The sequence below is a fragment of the Aquarana catesbeiana genome, linkage group LG11, assembly GCF_042186555.1.
Source record: "Aquarana catesbeiana isolate 2022-GZ linkage group LG11, ASM4218655v1, whole genome shotgun sequence".
NCBI lineage: Eukaryota > Metazoa > Chordata > Amphibia > Anura > Ranidae > Aquarana > Aquarana catesbeiana.
In genome coordinates this window covers 258743694-258762517 of record NC_133334.1, presented here as the reverse complement: position 1 = coordinate 258762517, position 18824 = coordinate 258743694, and the positions used below count along the sequence as shown (strand labels likewise).

Here is an 18824-nt window from a genome sequence, read left to right as displayed (position 1 = left end):
TTAATTACCTGTTAGGCACGCTCACCTGAAAAGTGAGTGGATGAAATGCTGAACTTGGGCGGGGTTTACAGTGTCCCAGAATCTGGGACTATGATGTTGGTTGGCTGATACAGACACAGCAATTAATGTGTCTGCAGTTCCACCACAGCAACAAACAATGGAAAACTGATAAGAAATTCACAAAGATTCTCGGTGGTCGGCCCCGACCTCACAGCATTGGTACTTATTAGGAAGAATTGTACAGAAACAGGTCTGACCTTTATAACATTCGACCACAAAATACATTTATACACTAAAAAAAAAAAAGAAAAAAAGAAAATCTGCGTACCAATAAATCTCATTGTGAATCGCGGACACAGATCATAAGAAATCATAAAAATTACACTTTGTAGCAGTCGGGCCGATCCCAATGGTCTGAATAAGAACAAGTTTCACTATTTGTTAAAATCTCTCTTTATTATTTTTATTTTCTTTTTTCCAAGAATTAAACCCATCGAGTGTAGATTTATCTTCCTGCACAACAACGTCTCACTATACACGCGCCACCACATCAGTGCAGATCTGAAGGGACTCAGATACAAGCGCGGTGTCGTTCCCCATCTTCTGCCCTAATAAAGTAGCCCAGTAGTCCATCCATATTCTGCTCTAGCGACCTCACCTAAAACATCCCCAGTTAAACTAGATTGCAAGCTCCCACGACCACATCCGGATCTCGTGCATTTGTTTTGATGTGTTATTATTTGATATGTTTTGACTGCAACATTTATTTATTTTTTTTAGAGGTGTATTTATAAAATACTGTTTAGTTGCGAATGGGGGCAAAATCGAATGTTCTTAGGCTATTTTTGCTCCATGTCGATTGACCTTTATAGAGTGAATCAGGAAAATACTGCATTATGGCCATTAGATGGAGCAGACGATCATAGTCAATAAGTATTTCTTTTCTATGATCAGACTCCATCTAGTGGCCATAATTGGTCTTTTGCTGATTAATTCTATTATGTTTGAATAAATAACATTCGAGCTGGAGATACAATAGCCTAATAACATTCCATTTCAATTTTTCCCTCATTCACACAGAACTAATGTTTCACAGGATGCAAAGCTCTATTTTTTTTGTTTTATAAATACCTCCCCCCAACTATTGTAAACCTGTTTGTAAATACTTTTTGTTGGTCTGTCTCCAGCCTAATATCTGCTCACACCTACACACCTGTCCCACTGTGCACCGTCTGATACAAGAGCAGCATGCGATAATTGTAAGAATCTACAAAAGGAAGGAAATATAAAAATTGGGAAAAACAGGCATTTTTTTTTTTTGTCTGGCTGGAAGGTCAAACTTAATAGCTGCAGCAGATAGACATCAGGAGGTTGCACTACCTTCTGGTGTTTGCATCTCGGCACCCTACACACGATCCAACAAATGTCTACCCAGGTCTCACAATGCACTACCTGCAATGCCCAATGTAAGTGCAATAAAGAGGGTACACCCTCCAGTGACTCATTGGATGGTGACAGTGTTACTGCATCACCACTCACACCAGGGTAGTGCACTAAAACCAAAATGCATTGGGGTGGCATTAAGAATGAATGGCACTGCAGCAAACCAATGCGTGTTGCAGTAACATACACGCGATCGGACATTCCGACCACAAAATCCGTCTGATTTTTTCCGTCGGATTTTGGGTCAAACTTGTCTTGCATACACACGGTCGCACAAAGTTGTCGGAAAATCCGACCGTTCTGAACGTGGTGACGTAAAACACGTACGTCGGGACTATAAACGGGGCAGTAGCCAATAGCTTTCGCCTCTTAATTTATTCTGAGCATGCGTGGCACTTTGTGCGTCGGATTTGTGTACACACGATCGGAATTTAAACGATCGGATTTTGTTGGCATAAAAATTTTATATCCTGCTCTCAAACTTTGTGTGTCGGAAATTCCGACGGAAAAAGTCCGATGGAGCCTACACACGATTGGAATTTCCAACAACACAATCCGATCGCACTTTTTCCGTCGGAAAATCCGACCGTGTGTACAGGGCATTACACATTTTCAGCCAGCACAGAAAACACCTGTTGATCCTGCCAGAAACGCTGTGTTTGGATCACTTCCTGTAAGTTGAACTGAAAGTACAAGCAATGTTATCTTTCTTCTTTAAACTACCAATCCCCATATACTCCATGTAATGGAGATGAACAAAGCCAGACATGTTTGCAGTCTAGCCTGGGTGACAACCATGGCTCCCTCCATGGATACAACTGGTAAGCGTAATTCAAATGACAAAAGCCTGAAAAAAGATCAAACTAATGCAGCCATGTCATCCAACAACTAGTAAGCTTCAATATTTTAATTTGTTGTTCAGACCACTTTTTGCTATGGGGTGACCACACTCCGGCCCTGCCCTCCTATATCCTCTTGTGTTGTCACCCTGCCGCATACGCCCCCTGGCGGAAACTAAATATAGCTCTGCCCACAAATTTTGTACACAGGCATGGTCTGCCCTTGGGAAAGCTGGTCCAAAGCATTGATGTGCAGCCCATGCTGGTGTGGGTGCATATAAAAAGGAAGTGGCTGAAAAGAGGCTGGAAGAGATCGGCAACACTGAAAAGAAGGGGGGAGAGGAGGATTCTGAAAAGAAAAAAGAAAACAAACGGCAAATGTTTATCATACACAGTGCTTTAGCAAACGAAACGTCCTCCAGTTAGGTCTACTGTAGCAAATACAGTATATAGTATCCTACCCACATGACCAAGGTACAACGTATTGGGGCAGTAGCTTCAGAGGGCCTATAATACACCTAAACCTGGCCCAGGCCAGTAGGGCTTTTGGAACCTTGCAGTTTGGTGGCAATTCTGCCCAATTGTTTCATTAACTGATTGCTTAGTTATTGCAATCGCATCCAGGAAAAATTGCAGGACATTATTTTTAATTCCGTCTTTTAATAGACTAAATGAGGATTTTATAAAAATTGATTTCACAGCTCTGCCTCGCATCGCCCTGGAAAATAAAATACGATCAAAGATTCAGATTAAATCTTCAAAACCGATGTATGGGCGGCCACATTGTAATACACATTGTATCATGTGTATTGCAGCTGCACACAAGAGTGACATCTTGTGGGAGTAATTGGTACTGCAACCCATTATTATATACAAATGAAAAAATATAGATTTTAATTTTAAAATCTAAATTTAGCTAGTGCAACGTATAGATGGAACCGCCTGGACTTTTTACTGCTAATTAAATATTGCAATAGACCATTACCTTGTTGCTCAGGGTAAGTTACCTTCTTGCCATTTAGCTATACCCGCCCCCCGCTTCTTCCTGCTTTTAGACCGATGTACAAAAATAGGACCTGGTTTATCCTGCCCTGATAAAGGTGGGATCATTAATATATAAGTTAGGTATATATTTATATATTATTACATAGGGTAGGCTGATTATATACATGTAATGAGGTTTGTTTTCATTTCCATTGTTTTTAAAAGCATCACTTTCAGACTCTTTAGTATCCTACGGAAACATTGCAATGCATTGTAAGGCCTGTCAGTGCACCAAGGATTAAAGAGTACATGCACTGCGTTTTCTGCCCTCCAGAGGTCGCCATAGTTGCTTGTTGAGGTTGGGAAAAGGGGGGGGGGGGCAGACCTAGACAGTGAAATGACCCGGATTCCGTTAAGCTCCTCCCACCACGCTCCCCTAGGTTGTCCATAGTTGCATAGCTCGCAGCATTTCATCGAAGGCCTCCGGCGATGGTGGCTGAGAGTTCTGAAACTTGTCCTTCATGCGGCTATACAGGCTGAAGGATTTCAGCTCCAGCCATATGAATCCGAAACGGTTGTCGTCAAAGAGGATGAAGAGGCCAGGTGTCCGCTCCGGGCTGCTGAATCCATGGCCGGCTATGAGGCCCGTTCCATAAAAGCTTTAAAAAGGCAAAACAGAAAATTCTGTTAAAAATAAAAAAATTTAAAAAATACACAATGACCAAATATATATATTTTTTTTCCACTGTTGTTCCCTGACCCGCCTGCTTTGGTGTCAATTAGGAAAATCTGCCAAAGATAAAAATAAGCGATCCGAGTGAGAAAAATCTTTTATTTATAGAATCAGATGTTCTGTAATCTCCCTCTTTACTATCTGCATCTAAGCCCTGATGAAGGGGAGTGTTGAGTCCTGGATCATGTTTGCATTTTCTTGTAAAAAATATTAAAAAATATTGAATCGCGCTAATAAAAAACTAGTGTGCATACAAGTGACGATCAGTTCCCCTTTGGGGTGAATTCCAAATAAATATGCCAAATCTCGGTCTTTCGGTGGTGGTCCGGTGCAATCAGATCTAACAGCTTACTCAGACCCTCTGTAACGGGGGGTCATGAGTTTCTGGTAAGCGGCCAGTCACTCTGTATTTAGTGGTGGACCTAAGCACCTTGTCCTCACTCAGCAGGACCTCAACTGTATTCTAACGAACACTTGGGTGATTCATCTTGTTGTTTCATATGGACTCACACAAGTATTTTTTTCACCGTTGCACATCAAGATTGCACTTTTGATGATTTATATATCTGTAATTTTATTTATATATTGTCAATTTATATAATTTATATGTTTACACATTTATTTGGAATTCACCCCAAAGGGGAACTGATCGTCACTTGTATGCACACTAGTTTTTTATTAGCGCAATTCAATATTTTTTATGATTTTACTTTGTGTTTGTGTTACATATAGGAATCCGCAGCTTTTTAATCTTCTTATTGTTCACATGATTTCACTTATGCGCAGTTAATCCCCCTCTTTTTTCTGATTGCATTTTCTTGTGACCTTGTTGTGTGCAGATAAGAGTAACTATGCTTACACCATATCTAAAGTGCTTCATTTCTCCACACTTTGTAATCTACTCCAGGGACCCCCAAGGATATTCTGGTTGATAGAGAGCTGCATTGAAAATTGTGTCCAGTTTTGTCTCTCTACCTATTAAGGCTAAACCAGGGAACGCACTACCAAATGAGAGCACCGAAGCCTTGGGTCTTCTGAGCTGAAGGTAATCCAAGTATGTATTTGGGCACTTGGAAGGAACTGCTCTATGGGCCTGGGTCTAATCTAGAAAGGTAAGGTGAGCCCACAGGTAGAGTTTAATGTAATGTTTACACATTTTGGGAAGACTTGCATGTTTATACAACTTACATTTAGATGTATATATTGCTGCTGGAAAACCCTTTAACGACCCCCACTGTTTGACATATTCAGGGTCCCATCATCAGCACAAATAATTGCCGAATACACACTATGCCCAAATGTCTGAACACCTGACCATCACACATCTATATGAGCTTTTTGGGTATCCCATTCCAAATCCATGCCTTGACCGTCACCATGGCCAATACTATAGACTTGACCCCCTTTGTGACCAGAACACCCTCCACTCGGCATGGCCATTACTATAGAGTTGACCCTAATTATGGAGTTAACCTTCACCATGGCTAATAATATAGAGCTGCCCCTCGCTATGACCATCAATCTACAGTTGACCCTCACCATGGCCACTAATCTAGAGTTGATCCTCACCGTGGCCGCTAAAGAGTTGACTCTCGACATGGCCATCAATATAGTGTTGACCCTCGACATGGCCACCAAGATAGTGTTGACCCTCGACATGGCCACTAATATAGAGTTGACCCTCATTATGGCCATTAATATAGAGTTGACCCTCACCTCACCATTGCCACTATTATAGAGTTGACCCTCGACATGGCCATTAATATAGAGTTGACCCTTGACATGGCCATTACTATAGAGTTGACCCTCGACATGGACATTACTATAGAGTTGACCATCAAGGCCATTACTATAGAGCTGACCCTCACCATGGCCATTGCTATAGAGTTGACCCTCGATATGGCTATTATTATAGAGTTGACCCTTGTCATAGCCATTACTATAGAGTTGACCCTCGACATGGCCATTACTACAGAGTTGATCCTCGACATGGACATTACTATAGAGTTGACCATCATCAAGGCCATTACTATAGAGCTGGCCCTCACCATGGCCATTGCTATAGAGTTGACCCTCGATATGACTATTATTATAGAGTTGATCCTTTTCATGACCATTAATATAGAGTTGACCCTCACCATGGCCATTACCTTCTTAGCGCAGGTGCCCCCAGACCACATCATGAATTTATAGAGCTGGCTTTGTACACTGGGCACATGGTGGAACAGAAAAGGGTCTTCACGAAACTGTTACAAGAAGGCTGGACGAGCACAATTGTCTACAAGGTCTTTGTATGATGTATTAACAGTACTTTTCACTGGAAACACCTGAGCTCCATCATCTGGAGGTGGAGGTGCACATACCTTTAGCCATATCTTGTACATGTGCACACAGGCAATGAAAGTATATATGTTTCGGGATTATAGGGATTTGTCTAAAAAGACTAAAGGTGGTCTTAGAATGTTAGAACATGCAACCACCCAATCAATGGTCCGCTCACCTCGGTCTACATTTCCCACATCCCTCCCAATTTGTGTCTGCTTATCTAATGCACTCCTCTTGGCCTCATTCATGATGAAGTTGAGCCATGGTATTCTGATGCTAAACAATTCAGTATGTAGCATGCCCTCACCAAACTCTACAGCTGCGGGGGTATTCTCCATTCCGCGCCATCACCTCCTCCGGGAGGACAAATGCTTGCAGATCTTGAGGTTGCTGCTCCCCGTTTTCACTGGCATCTGGTCCATTGGCAGCGCTCTCTTCCACACTGGCAACAGGCGATGGTGCCTGTGCAGGTTCCGCCCTGCTGCTGCTTCCAGCATCCTCCACACCTCCCGCCAGCCGTTGCTCCCTACTGATCAGGTCCCGGATGTCCAAGACGAGTCGCGACAGTTCGGAGAAATTGCGTAACTGCTCTATGCTGGGAAGGCGCATCGGCCGGGTCAGGTCTACTTCCAGGGTTGGCTGTCCAGCTGGGACATTGGGGTCTCCCTGAATACAAAGAGAACAAATTCATTATGTATGTCTGCACCATTATAGGGCCGCTACACACTATACATTGTACTTTACATCTGACCTCTGGCCTTCTCTTCAGTCTTGAACAGCTGTACAGGCTCCTCTCCTGGACTTAAATGGCTTACACTGATTTCCCTGCACACTGCGAGCTTCTCACAATGTGCATTAGAAGCTGCAGCAAGTCCCATAGAGCCCGCCAAATTTCCTGGCTGGAGGACTTGCAGCATCTTCTAGCCCTTTCCACCCCAGCCTGACTGTCCCTGGCCAACCCCTTTCATTCAGGAGGCTCAACAGCGCATGTAGGCACTATTTAGTGAGGTCTGTATGCAAATACAATCTGTAACAAGTGTGTAGGGCGCTGAACTGCAACACCACCATATAGATAGATATCAGCAGACAGAATAGGGTACAATGTCAGATATTGGGCAATCCAAGCAGCCTCAGAATGACCACTGGGATAGTGGGATAAGGACAGTACTGAATAATACACTAGCCAGGCGCTCCAGTATAATTGCATAAGAACAGTCCGGAATTAGCTGTATACAACGGGCTAGATGACAGTTGATTCCAAAACCCAAAATCCATAAGAGACAGGATGTCCAGTTCAAGCCATGATTTATTGCAATGAAAAGATAAAAAGTCTTCCGTGCATCACAGTATGTACCAGTTGTTCAAAGAACCCAGGCTGAAGGGATGTGCCGGAGGGACTCGGATGACAGATGGGATCCGTGACATGAGGATGCCGGCCGTGGTGGAGGAAACGGGGAACTCTTGTCACCAAAAATCATATCACCAGGACCTGGAAGTCTACAGCCGCACAACGTGGACCACTGAAACACACCAAGGAGTTGCTAACTACACCGGTTGCCAGGACAACGTGTTTCGGGGGAACGTCCCTTTGTCAAATCCTGATGGGCTAACCGGCAAGGCAAACTTATATACCTACATCAATTGGAACAGCACATCCCCTAGCCCAGAGATAGGCCAATCAACAACCAGTGGATAACTAGATTTAAAAAAGCCATTATACCAACAGTTATATAGCTGTCCCAATATAAGATGATTAAAAAATGAAAAATAAAACGATGATGTAATAAAAAAAAATACAGTTACAGTCATATTATCCCAACAATGCTTGTTTGATAAAATACAAATACCAGAAAAAAATACTGGGGTAAAGCTCATGATAGAATGAAAGACTAAAGGAGATGCATGGAAGGAAGAGGAGAAAAAAAGGAGGGGCCAGTATCAGGGGTTTCATCCATCCACACCCACATGCCCGTGTGCCCATGCATACAGTGCCTTGAAAAAGTATTCATATGCCTTGAAATTTTCCACATTGTGTCATGTTATAACCAAAACGTAAATGTATTTTATTGGGATGTTATGTGATAGACTAACACAAAGTGGCACATAATTGTGAAGTGGAAGGAAAATGATAAATGGTTTTCAACATTTTTTACAAATAAATATGTGAAAAGTGTGGTATGCATTTGTATTCAGCTCCTTTTACTCTGAACTAAAATCTAGTGGAACCAATTGCCTTCAGAAGTCACCTAATTAGTAAATAGAGTCCACCTGTGTGTAATTTAATCTCAGTATAAATATAGCTGTTCTGTGAAGCCCTTAGAGGTTTGTTAGAGAATCTTAGTAAACAAACCGCATCATGAAGGCCAAGAAACACGCCAGACAGATCAGGGATAAAGTTGTGGAGAAGTTTAAAGAAGGGTTAGGTTATAAGAAAAAAAAATTCCAAGCTTTGAACATCCCACGGAGCACTGTTTAATTCATCATCCGAAAATGGAAAGAGTATGGCACAACTGCAAACCTACCAAGACATGGCCGTCCACCTAAACTGACAGGCCGGGCAAGGAGAGCATTCATCAGAGAAGCAGCCAAGAGGCCCATGGTAACTCTGGAGGAGCTGCAGGGATCCACAGCTCAGGTGGGAGAATCTGTCCACAGGACAACTATTAGTCCTGCTCTCCACAAATCTGGCTTTTATGGAAGAGTGGCAAGAAGGAAGACATTGTTGAAAGAAAGCCATAAGAAGTCCCGTTCGCAGTTTACGAGAAGCCATGGGGGGGACACAGCAAACATGTAGAAGAAGGTGCTCTGGTCAGCTGAGATCAAAATTTAACTTTTTGGCCTAAAAGCAAAAATGCTATGTGTGGTGGAAAACTAACACTGCACATCACCCTGAACACACCATCCACACCGTAAAACATGGTGGTGGCATCATGTTGTGGGGATGCTTTTCTTCAGCAGGGACAGGGAAGCTGGTCAGAGTTGATGAGAAGATGGATGGAGCCAAATACAGGACAATCTTAGAAGAAAATCTGTTAGAGTCTGCAAAAGACTTGAGACTGGTAAGATAGATGTTATGATGGAGTGCTACCTTTGTCATTCTTGCTCCTCTTCCTTATTTCTCCTCCTCCTCCTCCTCCTCATTCCCTGCCCCTTCTTTGTCTATGCCTGCTCACTTGGCTGTCGTTCCTTATGTTCAATGGCTAATATTTGGCCACAGATGCTGTAAAGATATGTAGATGGGTTTGGAGCAGTATATTATTGCTATTGTTCATATGTTACAGTATAGGCTATGTTGCTCTCCATGCTTCGGCACCCCCCATGTCGGACGGACAATCGGACCTAATGATGTATACCATGATCGTTGCTTATTTGAGCGGGTTTACCCCTCTTATACTTTTTCTATGACTGTTTTCAAATTGTGTTGTTTTCTTCATGCAATCTGCATATACAAATAAAGATTAGGCAAAAAAAAAAAAAAGAAAGAAAAAGACTTGAGACTGGGGCGGAGGTTCACCTTCCAGTGGGACAATGACACAAAACATACAGCCAGAGCTACAATGGAATGGTTTAGATCAAAGCATATTCATGTGTTAGAATGGCCCAAAGTCCAGACCTAAATCCAATTGAGAATCTGTGGCAAGACTTGAAAATTGCTTTTCACAGACGCTCTCCATCCAATCTGACAGAGCTTGAGCAATTTTACAAAGAAGAATGGGCAAAAATGTCCCTCTCTAGATGTGCAAAGCTGGTAGAGACATCCCCAAAAAAGACTTGCAGCTGTAATTGCAGCGAAAGGTAGTTCTACAAAGTATTAACTCAGGGGGCTGAATATAAATGCACGCCATATTTTTCACATATTTATTTGTAAGAAAAAAAAAAAAACGAAAACCATTTATCATTTTCCTTCCACTTTACAATTATGTGCCACTTTGTGTTGGCCTATCACTTAAAACTCTAATAAAATACATTTACGTTTTTGGTTTCAACATGACAAAATGTGGAAAATTTCAAGGGGCATGAATACTTTTTCAAGGCACTGTATGTTTGTGTATTAAACTGTGGATTTCCGGGTCCTTGTTGAGGCCATTTGAGGATAAGGTGTTTAATTTATGGATCCAAAAGGTCTCATGTTTACATAACACTGAAAATCTTTAACTGGCAGTGAGAGACTTATCAGATATGCATTTGATGGCAAAGACAGTCAAGGCACCTGTGTCCCCGCCATGACACGAGGTGAAGTGGCGTAGGACACTATGCTTGTCTGAACGATCTTCGATGAACCTACGGTGCTCACAGATACCACATACAAGAGACTATAAGAGCACCGTAACCCACAGATCACATAATCCAAACGTGATGAATTGTTTAATATTGTAAACATTACCAGTCTTAGAAACGTGGTTTGTCCAATAAGTTCAATATTCCTGCATCTAGAGTTGACCCATGAGGGAAAGGCAATTATTACGAAGAATTTCTGCAAATCTGTTGGTGGTAACTCGTATTTACATTATACGAGTTGTCACCACCCCGCCTGCAAGGACAATATCCCCTCTGGCCAGTTCCATCGACTAAGAAAGAATTGTTCGAAGGTGGAGAACTATATAGAGAGCTATAACAGAGCTGTCTTCTCAGACAAAAATAAATAGACAAAAGCTATCCTAAGGAGTTAATACAAGAGGCATATTCTAAATTCCTTAATAGCCCACCTAAAAGACCCCACATCAAAACTAAATCTCCTGAGCATAACATCACACGTTTCACTACAGTATTCAACAGTGATTACCATGCCATTGAGAGGGTGTTTTCAAAACAATAGCATATTTTACAGATGGACCCCAAATTGGCACCTGTCATTTCCAACACACCCTGTATCACCTTTAGAAGGGCAAGTTCTTTTGAAGAACATTATTGTGCCCAGCAAGTTAAGTGAGGCCAATAAGGCCAAACAGGAAGATTTTTGTTTGATATTATAATGGGCATTCTTAGATGTGGTAAAACGAGGATGCCTCACAAACCACGGGGGGACAAACCACGTTTCGAGATAGGACTGGTAATGTTTAGAATATTAAACAGTTCATCACTTGTTCTACGGATTATGTGATCTATGCGTTACTGTGCCCTTGCGGTCTCTTGTATGTGGGGCGCAATATATGCCCACTTCGTAAGAGAATTGGTGAGCACTGTAGGTTCATCAAAGATCGTTCAGACAAGCATAGTGTCCCACGCCACTTCACCTCATATCATGGCGGGGACACAGGTGCCTTGAAGGTAGTTGCCATCGAATGCATATCTGATAAGTCCCTCACTACCAATCAAAGATTCTCGGTGTTGTGTAAACGCGAGACCTTTTGGATCCATGAATAAAACACTTTATCCCCAAATGGCCTCAACGAGGACCCGGAAATCCACAGTTTAATATAATTGTGGTTGCACACACATATGCATGGGCACAGTTATGTGGGTGTGGATGGATGTAACCCCTTGATACTGACCCCTCCTTTTTTCCTCTCCCTTCCATACATCTCCATCAAACATGTATTGGTGGGATATTATGACTGTAACTGTATTTTTTAATACATCATAGTTTTATTTTTCATTTTTAATCTTCTCATATTGGGACAGCTGTATAGTTATTCTTGGTATAGTGGCTGTTTTTTAAAATCTAGTTATCCACTGGTAGTTGATTGGCCTTTCTCGAAGAGCCCCAAAACATGTTGTCCTGGCAACCGGTGTAGTTAGTAAATTCTTGGTGCGTTCCAGTGGTCCACAGTGTGCGGCTGCGGGTTTCAGCGATGCAAGTCCTCCATTTCCTCTGCCGCAGCCAGCATCATCCTGTCAAGTATAACATTTGTCACCGGAGTCCCTCCGGCATTACCCCTTCTGCCATCAGCCTGGGTTCTTCCAACAACTGGTACACAATAAATCATGACTTGACCTGGACATCCAGTCTCTTATGGATTTTGGGCTTTGGAATCATCTTTCATCTAGTCCGTTGTATACAGATCATTCCACAGACTGTTCTCGTGCAATTGTGCTGGAGCGCCTGGCTAGTGTATTATTTAGTACTGTGTGCAAATACAGCCTGCCTAGGAAAGCCCTCTACTCCAGAATAACATCCACCCATCAAGGCATTTTAATATTTGCATAGCTCCTCCCATGAGCCAGCCCACTGCTTACATCAGGACTGAGGGCTCTTGAGAGGAGTACTAAGGCAGGGTGCTGGGATGTTTTCAGGAAGCTTTGTACAGCACCTGGCTGGCTCCTTCCACCAGCCATAATCTGCCTGCATTGCATAGAGAAGCACACAGACCCAGCGATACCATCACCAGCTTTAAATAAGGTATGTTTGTGAAAATGGAAATATTTTATTTAAAAAAAATCAGAGTCCCCTTTACATGATAGCCTTCCCTTACATCAGGGTCTTCATCACAGTCCCCCTTACCTCAAAGTCCCCATCAGACTGTCCACTTATATCAGGGTCCCCATCAAAGTCCCCATCAGACTCCCTGCTTACATCAAAGTCCCCAACAGAGCTTCCCTTTTATCAGGGTCCCCATTAGACTCCTTACTTACATCAGGATTCCCATCAGAGTCCCCCTTACATTAGGGTCCCCAACAAAGCCTCCCCACGCCTAAATCAGGGTCAACATCAGACTCTTTGCTTACATTAAGATCCCCATCAGAGTTCCCGTTACATTAAGGTCTGGGGACTCCCTACTTACATCAGGTTCCCCATCAGACTCTCTACTTACATAAGGGTCCCCAACAGACTCCCTATTTACATCAGAGCCCACATCAGACTCCCCACTTACACCAGGGTCCCCATCAGACTCCCCCTACTTATATCAGGGTTCCCATCAGACTCCCTACTTACATAAGGGTCCCCATAAGACCCCCAACTTACATCAGGGCCCTCATCAGACCCCCAACGTACATCAGGGTCCCCATCAGACTAATCGCTTACATCAGGGTCCCCATTAGACTCTCTACTTACATAAGGGTCCCCATCAGACCCCCTACGTACATCAGGATCCGCATCAGACTCCCTACTTACACCAGGGTCCCCATCAGTCTCCCTACTTACATCAGGGTCCCCATCAGACCCCCTACTTACACTAGAGTCCCCATCAGACCCCCTACTTACACTAGAGTCCCCATCAGACTCCCTGCTTACACCAGGGTCCCCATCAGACTCCCTACTTACTCCTGGGTCCCCATCAGACTCTCTGCTTACACCAGGGTCCCCATCAGTCTCCCTACTAACACCAGGGTCCCCATCAGTCTCCCTACTTACACCAGGGTCCCCATCAGTCTCCCTACTTACACCAGGGTCCCCATCAGTCTCCCTACTTACACCAGGGTCCCCATCAGTTCCCCCCCCACTTACATCAGGCTCCCCATCAGACTCCCTACTTACACTGGGGTCCCAATCAGATTCTCCACTTACATCAGGGTCCCAAGCAGAGTCCACCCTTACCTGGCTGTGAGGCAAGTACCACCCATTCCTAAATCAAGTTCTTCCCACCAACATTCTACAGCCCAATGTAGTACCCTCAGTAGGCTCTGGCATTGGACTGCTAAATAATGGGAGGGGCTCACCTCTAGATAATAGCACGGCTTAGAGAAGGTTGGGCAAAGGTGGAAGCGGTGTGTCCAGCATGACCCAAGATCTGGCCTGGATACATTGTGTATACATGGAAATTATACTATATTTTTATATATATATTACTATTATATAGTTTTATATATATATATATATATATATATATATATATATATATATAAAAATATTATATAGTAATATTATTATTACGTTATTATTATAGATTAGTACTACAATTATATCATATGGTGCCCTCTAACCAATATACAGACATGAAGAAAATAAATATTCTCAGTGTGTGGCCACGGTCACCCCTCCCCCTCCCCCTCCTCATGAGCGGGTCTGAAACAGGAAAGGAATCCAGCTCTGTTCCCCTGATCCAATATTCTTCCTTATAGAAAAACACCTTGGGCTCCTGCTCACCGTTATTTTTGTGGCCTTGGCGGTCATCCCATGGAAACTCAGCATGACTATCTCCAGGCCGTGGCTTCCATATGTGCCCTTGAAAAAGCCAGGCTTTACCAGATCATCCGGCCGGCTAGGTGGGTGATATATCCGGCGGTAAGTAAGGCAATTGCTGCAAAGAGACACAAAAGAACAAGCTAAACAGGATAAAGCAGTGCAGGCTGGTGCCCAGGGCCGTAGGAGTTCAGGAATACAGCTGACCATCTACTTCTTTGGTGTCCACAAATGTCTGGCACAGATCAGCCCCTGCTTGCTACAAAGTTACAATGCATAGACTGACCACTGGGGGAGAGGAAACTGCTTCCTCCTGCCTGCAGCAAACTTATGACATCATCTCATTTCTTTATGGAAACATTGGGGGTAAAAAACAAAAATTAATTATTTTTATTTATTTTATATAATTTTTTTCATTAGTTCACTTCAGTGCTCTCACAAGGGGAATAACAAGACCCCTATGTGATAGCATTGGGCAGGTGACAGGTTCTCTTTATGGAAATATTGGGGGTAAAAAACAAAAATGAATTATTTTTATTTTATTATTTTTTTATATAATATATTTTTTACACTTTTTTCTTTACTTAACTTTATTGCCAACACAATGGGCAAACAAACCACCATATATAATAGCATTGGACAGATGACGGGTCTTCTTTATGGAAACACTGGGGGTAAAAAAAACATTATATTTCAATTATTCAATTATATATATTATTTTATTTTTAAACAAAAGTAAATTATTTTTATTTAATATATTTTTTACACTTTTTTCTTTACTTAACTTTATTGCTATTACAAGGGGCAAATAACCCCCCGTATGTAATGGGTAATATATTAGCTGTAATGGAGGACAGTGGGGAAATTGGTAGTCTAATAGGCTAACAAGCCCCCAATGTTATTGCATTGGGTAGGTGATATGCCATCTTTATAGAGACATTGAGGGGGGGGGGGGCTAGACCCCCAATGTCTCCATGAAGGGAACCAGTCACCTGCCCAATGCAATAACATAGGGGGCTAGTTTGACCAATTATACTACCAATTTTCCCCCTGTCCTCCATTACAGCTAATCAAGCACAGATCATGCTAGATTAGCTGCATCCTCGGCTCCAGAAACCAAGGAGTTGCAGCTGTAAACCCAGAAATAGGGTAATACACATCTCTTCTGGATTAATTTTAAGGGGGATCAGGGACCAAATGTGCAAGCCATTTCCTGCGTTCTTGGGCAGGGATGGCCTGGGAAGCACCGCACATGGTGGCATTGAGCCCTATAGAAGTGATCATAAATGGGATCACTTTCATGTAAAAAGCCCTTCGCTGGCTCTACAAATATATAGCAAGCTTATGGCCGCTGCTTGCTTTAACCCCTTGTATACCGCACTGTTTATGAACGTTCGTTGGTAGACAAGATGAAGCTTTTCTGATAAATGATACTGTTGCTGTATATTATGACAGGTCAGAAATGTATTCATGGAAACATGGAAAGTTACTGGCAGGTGCACTTGAACCTTTTACCCAGCTTGATACAAACAGCCACTAGAGGGAGCTCTTACAAAGCTGTATTTGAAATAGAACAAGGCAAATATGGATCAGAAGCGTCCTAAGAGGAACTATCTTTAGGTAAACATTATAATAGCTGAAGATGTGACTCACTGAAAACACATCACCATCCCCTTTTCAATACAAATCCCCAGAGGGGGGGGGGGGGGGGAGAAGAAGGAGGAAGGAGGAAGGAGGAGAAGAAAGAAGAAAGAAGAAGAAAGAAGAAGAAAGAAGAAGAAAGAAGAAGAAAGAAGAAGAAAGAAGAAGAAGAAGAAAGAAGAAGAAGAAGAAGAAGAAGAAGAAGAAAGAAGAAGAAAGAAGAAGAAGAAGAAGAAGAAAGAAAGGAAAAGAAGAAAGAAGAAGAAAAAGAAGAAAGAAGAAAAAGAAGAAAGAAGAAGAAGAAAGGAAAGGAAGGAAAGGAAGAAAGAAAGGAAAAGAAGAAAGAAAGGAAGGAAAAGAAGAAAGACGAAGAAAAAGAAGAAAGGAAAAGAAGAAAGAAGAAGAAAAAGAAGAAGAAAAAGAAGAAAGGAAGGAAAAGAAGAAAGGAAGGAAAAGAAGAAAAAGAAGAAAGGAAGTTAGAAAAAGAAGAAAGGAAGTTAGAAAAAGAAGAAAGGAAGTTAGAAAAAGAAGAAAGGAAGGAAGGAAGGAAGGAAAAAGAAGAAAGAAAGGAAAAAGAAGAAAGGAAGGAAGGAAAAAAGAAGGAAGAAGAAGAAAAAGAAGCATTTTTTCCCAATGTCCTCTCACTTACTCATATTGGCAGATATAGATGAATTTCATCAGGATGAGCTCCTGCATATGTTCATGGAAAATATCGTCCAGCGTCCTCCCCAAGTCGTCTCGCAGCCACGTGCGAAATTCCTGCCGGCAAAAAATAAAAAAAAGCTTAAGATCGTTAATACATCAATGTGCGGGGATGGCTGCTGACCGAGCGATGTCAGGTCCTCCCTTACCTCCTGCCGCCCTCCGGACATCCGGTGGTAGTCAGTCTGAAGGCAGTTGGTACAGAACTCATTCTTCTTCGCCATCTGTAGCAACAAAGTGATTGGTCAGCAGTGGCAGGAACACATGTAATAAATTAGCAGGAAGTAAATACTTGCTAGCTGTCTATCCATCCAGTCCTGAAATTTACACAGCTCTGCCACACAGTACAGCCCTGTCTGGCAGGAAAGGAGATCCAATTTTTTTTTCTTGATTTTTCTACAGTTAAGTAACACTTACAGGTCTTGTCCTTCCTCCACTCTGATTGCAGGACTTATTAGGTGCCTATGGGGACTGGCTATAGAAATTGTAGGCTGATCGCTTGACAATGTAGAGCTATCATGGTGTTCCATGTGTATGTACAGTGGGTGAAGCAAAAGGAGTATGAGTGCTCCACTCCATCAGCAGTCCAAAGATATATACTAGACCATAGCAATCAGTTGAAAGGTTTCAGGAGAGCCAACATGTTTCAGGGATCTACACCCCCTTCATCAGGTTCACTGACACCGTGCATCCAGAAAAGGAAGGAGCCGGTAAATGACACTTCCTCTCCATCCTGACAGATCCGGGACAGGGGAGGGCCGGAGGAGGACACGGAAGACCTGGTGAGCCAGAGGAGGACACAGGGGACAGTCCGGGTGATCGGTGCGGTGGTGGGAGCAGTTACAAGCTCCGATCTCCCTGTATAGCTATCAATAAAGCAGCTAATGCTCGGTATCGGCACGGACATAGATAATAGTATCAGTGCAATCCTAGTAATAATATACATACATAAAATGTTTTTTCCTTTTTTTCCCTCACAAATAGAGCTTTCTTTTGGTGGTATTTGATCACCTCTGCAGTTTTTATTTTTTGCGCTATAAACAAAAAAACGACTGATAATTTTGAAAAAAAAAAAAATATTTTTTACTTTCTGCTATAAAACATCCAATAAAAATAATGTCAAAAATCTAATTTCTTCATCAATTTAGGCCAATATGTATTCTGCTACATATTTTTGGTAAAAAAAAAAATCCCAATAAGTGTATATTAATTGGTTTGCAAAAAGTTATCGCATCTACAAACTATGGAATATTTTTTTTTTTTTACTAGTAATGGCGGCAATCAGCGATTTATAGCAGGACTGCGATATTGTGGCAGACAAATCGGACACTAACTGACAATTTTGACACTTTTTTGGGGACCAGTGACACCAATACAGTGATCAGTGCTAAAAATATGCACTGTCACCGAACTAATGACACTGGCAGGGAAGGGGTTAAAATCAGAGGCGATCAAAGGGTTAACTGTGTTCCCTGGGAGTGCTTTCTAACTGTGTGTTGGGGGAAGGGGGGTTGTACTGTGGGAAGGCAGACATCTGTGCTTCTGAAACACAAGATCACTGCCTTCCCTTGTCACAGAATGGCGATCTGCCTGGTTTACACAGGTAGACCGCCGTTCTGTTTATCTCCCGTACGATTGATGGGTCCCGGCGGAAATTGCGTCCACCTGAGCCGCTGATTGGCCGTCCGCTGAGTCCAATCACAGAGGATGTGGGTCGCGGGCGGTGCGCGTGCACACCTCAGGCCCGGAAGTGCCAGATCCGCGTGGGGTGGTCGGGAAGGGGTTAAAGGAAACAGCATTTTTGCTTGCACATGATTGGATGATGGAAGTCAGCAGCACTTCTGCTCCTTTACTAAGCTCTGGAGCAACTGCTCTTGTAGAGTGAAACTGCATTTGCAAAGTGCACAGTCTATTTGCCTTTAGTAAATCAACCCCATGTACTTTTTTAATCAATACATTTACTGTCTTCTTTCCCTTCCTTCTTTTTTCTTCTTTTCCTTCCTTCCTTTCATCTTTTTCTTCTTCTTTCTTCTTTTCCTTCCTTCCTTCTTTTGCTTCCTTCCTTTCTTCTTTTCCTTCCTTCCTTTCTCCTTCT

General features: G+C 42.6%; 1 protein-coding gene across 4 annotated transcripts in view; it reads right to left on the bottom strand.

Annotated features, from left to right (window-relative positions):
• Nucleotides 1–435: 435 nt before the first annotated feature.
• FBXO31 (F-box protein 31) overlaps nucleotides 436–18824 on the bottom strand; it is a 50586-nt gene continuing 32197 nt past the window's right edge. For all 4 annotated transcript variants that reach the window (XM_073605727.1, XM_073605728.1, XM_073605729.1 and 1 more), the window contains 5 exons: nucleotides 16879–16953; nucleotides 16677–16786; nucleotides 14351–14504; nucleotides 6632–6990; nucleotides 436–3925 (listed from right to left, as the gene is read on the bottom strand). In XM_073605727.1, coding sequence (XP_073461828.1) covers nucleotides 3703–3925; nucleotides 6632–6990; nucleotides 14351–14504; nucleotides 16677–16786; nucleotides 16879–16953 — 921 coding nt within the window. In that variant the 3' untranslated portion in view covers nucleotides 436–3702. The remainder of the gene's footprint in view (nucleotides 3926–6631; nucleotides 6991–14350; nucleotides 14505–16676; nucleotides 16787–16878; nucleotides 16954–18824) is intronic.